This window comes from Ovis canadensis, chromosome 3, assembly GCF_042477335.2.
Source record: "Ovis canadensis isolate MfBH-ARS-UI-01 breed Bighorn chromosome 3, ARS-UI_OviCan_v2, whole genome shotgun sequence".
NCBI classification, from domain to species: Eukaryota; Metazoa; Chordata; class Mammalia; order Artiodactyla; family Bovidae; genus Ovis; species Ovis canadensis.
This window is the reverse complement of record NC_091247.1, coordinates 13,725,138-13,731,827: the sequence shown is the minus strand read 5'-3', so window position 1 is coordinate 13,731,827 and position 6,690 is coordinate 13,725,138. Positions and strand designations below refer to the sequence as shown.

At 47.1% G+C, this 6,690-nt stretch overlaps 1 protein-coding gene across 3 annotated transcripts in view; it reads left to right on the top strand.

Moving 5' to 3' along the window:
* The first annotated feature begins 51 nt into the window (after nt 1-51).
* The window catches only part of MORN5 (MORN repeat containing 5), a 40,808-nt gene continuing 34,169 nt past the window's right edge, over nt 52-6,690 (top strand). For 2 of the 3 annotated variants that reach the window (XM_069582554.1, XM_069582555.1), the window contains exons 1-3: nt 57-158; nt 3,414-3,561; nt 5,229-5,340. In XM_069582554.1, the coding sequence (XP_069438655.1) occupies nt 112-158; nt 3,414-3,561; nt 5,229-5,340 (307 nt within the window). In that variant the 5' untranslated portion in view covers nt 57-111. Of the gene's footprint in view, nt 159-3,413; nt 3,562-5,228; nt 5,341-6,690 lie in introns of all 3 variants that reach the window. The other variant, XM_069582556.1, reaches the window with a different exon arrangement.

Here is a 6,690-nt window from a genome sequence, read left to right as displayed (position 1 = left end):
CGTGTGGGTGGGGCTTCTTCTCGGCCCCGCCCATCCATCCTGGTTGTCATGGTGAGGCAGGATGCGCTGAGACTCAGGTGTCCCAAAGACTGGAAGCTAGAGGCAGGCGCCATGGAGTACACCGGGAGCCAATATATTGGGGAATTTGTAGATGGCAGGTAAGGGCTTCGTTTGATTCCCTACGTCCTTGAACATCCGTGACTGGAAAAAGACGGCGGTCTTTTTGTCCCCTCAAAGGGCTTTGTATCAGACGCTTTCTCAAATTTTTTCCCTTTTAAACTTCAGGACAACTCTTTTAGATCGGAATGTTTATTCCCATTTTACAGTTAAGGTAAATGAGATCCCCAGAGAAGTGAAGTAACTTGTTCAAGGACATATATTCTAATTAACAGCAGAGCTGAGATACATCCATTCCATGTATATATGTGTGTCTGCTATCTGCCAGTATTAGGTACAGGGATAAGAATATTAAAACTATCAAGATCCTTGCTCTCATGCAGCTTATTGTCTAGTTAGCATATTGCCAACAAACAGAGAAGATAATTTCAGATAGTGGCTTTGCTTGAATCTTCCCTCCTCACAGCAACCCTATGAGATAGATACCCCCACTATACAGATGGAAGAAGTGAGGCACAAAGTAGTTACATAACATGCCCAAAGTCACCTAGTTGGCATTTGACAGAGCAGAGATGAAAACTAGGTCTACCTCCAGAGCCCATGATCTTTCTATTATAGAGTCTTGCTGCTGAGCCCCTGCAGAGGATGCATCTAGTTGGAACAATCCTAGAAGGCTTCATGGAGGAGATAATATTTGAAATGGGCCCTGAAGGTTGAGTAGGATCTAGGTGGTTGGAGATGCAAGGTGAAGAATATTTTCAGGCAGAGGGAACAGCATGAGCAATAGCTCAGAGGGCTTATATATGAAGGAGAGAGCAAGCAGTTCAGTCTGGCTGGAGTGTAGGATGTGCCTAGGGGAGAGTGGGAACCCAAGCTGGACAAGGTGGAGTCTGTGCTCTGGTGTAGAGAGATCTGAATACTCTATACAATTCTGTGGGTGTGAGGAGCCATGGATAGACCCTTGGTATTGCTGGATATTAGGAAATCTAATTTATTTCATCTCTGTATTCCTCCTCATAGTGTGTATGTCTGGTAGGCACTCAGTAAATGTTAGCCACATGAATGAATAAGAGAATGAATGACTGACTGAATAATATTTGAGATATGGTCATCATACCCTTGTTAAGGATTAACATCTTTATTATAAAGGAGATCTTTTTGTTCTTTTAAATTTACTTTGAATTTAAAATGAAGGCTGATTACCTTTGTTTTCTTTGTTTTTTTGGCTATGATGCATGGCTTGTGGGATCTTAGTTCCCCAACCAGAGACTGAACCTGGCCCTCAGCAGTGACAGCGCAGAGTCCTAGCCACTGGACTGCTAGGGAATTCTAAGACTTTTTGCCCTGAATGATAAAAGAAAAATGGAAGCGGAGGAGGAAAGGAGGGGGAGGAGAAAAGGAAGGACGGAAAGAGGGAGGGAGTGAGGGAGAGTGGAGGTAGGGAGAGCAGATCAGAGCCCATTGCCGTTGTCCCAGTAAAAGGCAGCAGGACCCTGGGCCAAGGCAGAAGCAGTAGGGCTGCGGTAGAGAAAAAATGTGGAAGTTTGGGGATTTCATTGCCAGGACCTGGCAACTGATTGGCTCCTGATCCCACTCAGAGACTGCTTTCAGTCCAGCCCAGAGCCCAGCTCCAGCCTTTGAGCCTGGAGATTGAGAACACTGAGGAGGGTCCGCTTTGGGAGAGGAGAAGATAAGTTCTGTTTGGGGTGGGCTGGAGTTGTCTGTAGGTGGTCTGAACAATAACATTCAAGTTACATTAAAAAAAAAAATAGGGGAGATGTCAAATTTCAGAGATGCGTTTAGATGGAGACTGTGTGTAGAAATAACAGATACAATCTCAAGCAAAGAGGTAGAGGGATGAAGACGAGTTCTCTCTCCTTCTATGTCTTGCAGCAAAATAAAAGCAAATTAGTTTTTAAGCTCTTCTGCTATAGTTTCATAGCCATTAATGCAGTAATTTTGCAGAAGTGTCATTATCCCTATTTTACAGATGAGAGACTCAGGCTTAGAGAGGTAGAAGTCATACAAGACATAGAGAAGTGGGGCCAGGCCTGGACTCCAGGCCTGCCTGTCTCAGAAGCTGTGCTTAACCACAGTGCTCTCCTGTTTGGGGCCTGTGTATGGCAGCAAATTCTGTTACCCACTCAGTAAGTTCACTAATTCTTCTGTTTCCTTCATTCTTTACTTAGTAGATGTTCCCCAGCACCTCTTTAAGAAAGAACATGTTTCTAGGAGCTGAGAATACCAAGGTCTTCCTTTCAAGTAGCTTGATTACATAGGAGAGATGAACTGTACAATTATGATACAAGGCAGAAAGTGCTAGGCATCCAACAGAAGTACAAAGAAAACCAAAAGTAAGTTTAGAGTTAGGAGAGATGAATTCCAGCCAGTGGGGAAAAACAGAGAAGGCACGAATGAATGACTGAAAACATGTTTCTTAAGCTCTCACTATATATCAGGCCCTTTACTAGGGAAAGTGTTATTAGTATCTGGGTTCATCTTGGGCATTAATCTCAGCCATTTCCCCTGTGAAACAAGTGGTCATCTGGTCCAGGCAGTACCCTGCCCCTTGCTCCCATCGGGGCCTATCTTCCCCTGCAGAGCACTGATCAAGCATTGTGCAGTTATTTAGTTGTGTCCGTCACTAGACTGTGAGCCCGTCAAGGACAAGGACTGCATCTGCCTTGGACACTGTTGTGTCTATAGTTTTGCATCCAATAGAGTAGACTCAGCAAGGTGCCTGGCATATAGCAGGTGTTCTATAAGTATTCGTTGGAATAAAGGGAGGAAGGAAAACAGAGGCTTAGGAAAGTCTCCAAGATGGTGCATCTAGGAGATGATGAAGTGAGACTAAATTCTTGTTTCCGCAGGTGCATACTTTTCCCAGTTTCCTACTTGGGGTGCAGTGGGCAGGGGTGGGCTGGTTGTGGGGAATGGAGAAGACCTGGAATCAGCTCCCAGAAAGCCTGGTCCCTGTCTCTGCTTCACAGTGCTTGCTGTGTGGCTTTGAGCACACTGTTCCCCTCTCTGGGCCTCCAGAGGGGGCCTTCCATGGGCAGCATGAACTCCGGGACAGCCCCTACTTGAGAGCGAGGGAGAACAATAGACCAACTTTTGCATTCCCTTCAACACACAGCCCCTCTTACTTTGAGCTCTAAGGGGAACATTTTTGTTTCTGAACAGAATAGTGCAGGGACAATTACATCTGGGGACCCTGAGGTGCTGGCTCTCATGCACCCCTACCTCTGACCCTCCAGTTCCCATGAGGGTTCAGTGACTTATTTTTGTCCTTACAGGATGGAGGGTGATGCCGAATACATCCTCCCAACTGAAACAAAATATGTTGGGGAAATGAAGGACGGCATGTTTCATGGCCAAGGAACCTTGTACTTCCCCAATGGGAGCCGATTTGATGCGGTTTGGGAGAAAGGGTTGGTTGTAAAGGTAATCAGGTGGGGAGGGGAAAGCCTCAGATGGGAAGAGCCCCCAACAGGCACCCTGCTCTCCCCTCTGCTGCCCTCTTCTCCTGCCTCTTGATCTCCAGGGCTCTGGAATCTTCTCCCTATCTATCCAGAAGACCCCTGGAGATGCCATAATGAGTCTGAATCCTCTTATGCCACCAACTGTGTGACCTTGGGCCCATGACCTACCCTTTCTGAGACTCTTGTTTCTTATCTGTACACTGAGGACAATAATTGTATTAGTATCATATTGCTGCTTTAACAAATTACTGTCAATTCAGTGCCTTCAAATGACAGAAACTTGTTATCTTTTAGTTCTGGACATCAGAAGTCTAAAACAGGCCAGCACTGCTGCATTCCTTCTGGAGGCTATGTGGGAGGATCCACTTCCTTGACTTTTCCAGCTCGTGGAAGCTGTGTGCATTCCCTGGCTCACAGCCATGCCTCCCTCTGATCTTCACTTCCGTCATCACACCTCCTCTCCCCTCTGCTTTTGTCATCGTCTCGTCTTCTATCCCTCTGGCCCTCTTGCTTCCCTTTTAAGAGAACCCCTATGATTACACTGGACCCGTATAGATAATCCAGGATAATCTCCCACTTCAAGATCCTTAATTTAATCCCACCTGCAGAGTCTCTTTTGCCATGTAAGGTTAACATTCATAGGCTCAATGATTAGACCTGGACATCTTTGGGGGACCGCAAGTCTGCCGGCCACAAGAGTACAAGGGATCTCGTTAGGATGGTTATGAAAATAAATGAGGCAGTGTGTGTGAGTACTCTACTCAGTACCTGGCACACAGTAGGCACTCAGTAAGTGCTAACTCCACCATTATAATCAGATGACTTATCAGTCATCTAAATCAAGAGTTCTTAGCCTTGGATTTGTGGGCCAGAGATAGAATTCGGGATGTCAGTGAAATCTCCTGATTTATATACAAAAGCCTCTGTGCATATGGAGCTCAAATTTCCCCAGAGAAAGAATCTATAACTTTCAAGGGTTTCATTATGGGTGGGTACAGGGGCTGGCTCATAACCTAAAAAAAAGGTTAAGAAACACTCCTTGCTTTTCAGCTTGGAGAATCTAAGCCCCAGGAAAGGGATGTGACTTACCCAAGGTCACCCTGTGAATTAATAGTACTGGAATTTCCACCCATGTTTCCTGATGCCCAGGCCAATGCAATGTGTACATCCTGAGGCTTCCTTTAGCACTAAGGCAGCAAAAGATGAATGTACATGTTTGGACAAAGAGCTGTGACTGAGGGCCCTCACCTTTCTAGCCATGATAACAATAAAAGAATAATAGTAACAGTTATTGAGTGTTTGTTATATTCCAGCCCTACGCTAAATGCTCTTCATGCACTATCTCACTGAATCTCATTGAATCAGTTCTATTAAACATACAGCATGATTTTCCAACTGAATGGAGGAGGAAACCGAGGGCCACCAAGGGTAGGTCATCTGCCCAAGGTCACACAGTGAGCCGGACACACAACTCAGGACTTAACAATCATGCCTCCCAGTCACCACAGCTGTAGCAGCTGTGATAGTGATCACTTCAAGGAAAACACCATCCTTTCCCTTGACTTCCATCCTTCTTGGAAAGTGGGCTGTGGCTTCCGCAGACCCACATGTGTGCACCTCATCTTCCAGGGTACATACACCTTCTCGGACGGCCTGCAGTATAACACTGAGAACTGGCATTACTGTGACAGCTACGATCGGAGGTTTTACACCGAGATCTGCTACGGCTTGAAGCCTGCAGGTACCCAGGCATCCTCACTTCCCTTCACACTCAGATGGAAAGGGAGATGAAAGATGGATCTAAAGAAGGGGGTTGGGTCCCTTTGAAGTAACCCACCCAAAGGAGAGAAGAGAGGAGCAGGACCGCAGGATTCGACCAAGTTCCAGAGCCAGAAAGACCAGTCCTCAAATCTCAGATCCCCTGTACCAGCCAGGGACCAAGGGCAGTGCACTCACCTCTCTGAGCTACAGTTTCTCCCCATGCAAAATGGGACAATAGCTTCATTTACCTTACAAGTCTTAGAAATACGATCACACGTGTAAAGTGTTTATAGCAGTGTCTTGCATGCACAGTAGGTGCGTGGTACACCTCAGCTGCCGTTATTCATCAGATCAGCTGCAACACTGACGTGGGGCAGCCCTGATGGACCGTGTGCTCTGTGTATCGGGGGCTGGGTGAGGCTTTCTGTCATCTCTGTCACAATGAATCTCCAGATGACCCTGCCATGTCAGCTTCCTAGTCCCATGTCACAGAGGAAGAAGCTGAGGCCGTGGAGCTCAAGCATGTTTCGAGTGGCAGAGCTCGCATGGGAGCCCATGTCTTCCTCTCTGAGGTCCCTACATCACGTTGCCTCCCTGGAAAAATCAAGTTCCATCACAGAGGGGGACACTAGGGCCTAGAGTCTGTGTCCAGAGAGTGGCAGCTTCAGGGTCTCCTCTGTGTTTCTGAGACTCGTGTGAGGTCAGCTGAACCTCAAGAGGCAAGATTTAGGCACAGCTCAGACTATATGCTTCCCTGGTGGCTCAGAGGTTAAAGCGTCTGCCTGCAATGTGGGAGACCTGGGTTCGATCCCTGGGTTGGGAAGATCCCCTGGAGAAGGAAAGGGCAACCCACTCCAGTACTCTTGCCTGGAGAATGCCATGGATGGAAGAGCCTGATAGGCTACAGTCCACAGGGTCGCAAAGAGTTGGACATAACTGAGCTACTTCACTAGTCTAGACAATATAGCCAAATATGGGGAAGTGACTTGTAAACTGTAAAAAAAAAAAAAAAAAAAATCCTAACTAGAGGTAGTATGGTGGCATTGACAGAGCAGAGAGCTGGAAGGTCGGGGTTGGAGTCCCCACATTCCCCTCAATCGCTGGATGAGCCTGGGGAGCTCAACCTCCCCAAGGACAGAAACCTCCAGAAAGCACTTGGTGTTGGGGTCCAGATGCCCTGAGTGCAGACTCTGGCTTTGTCAGGTGAGCTGCCTCCTCTCTCTTGGCTTCCCTGACACCTCACCCTCCCACTTTCTTCCTGTCCCATCTCCTTGCCAGCTTCCCCCCTGCCCCAGTTATTAATCCTGGGGTTTACCACAGCTCTCTGGCT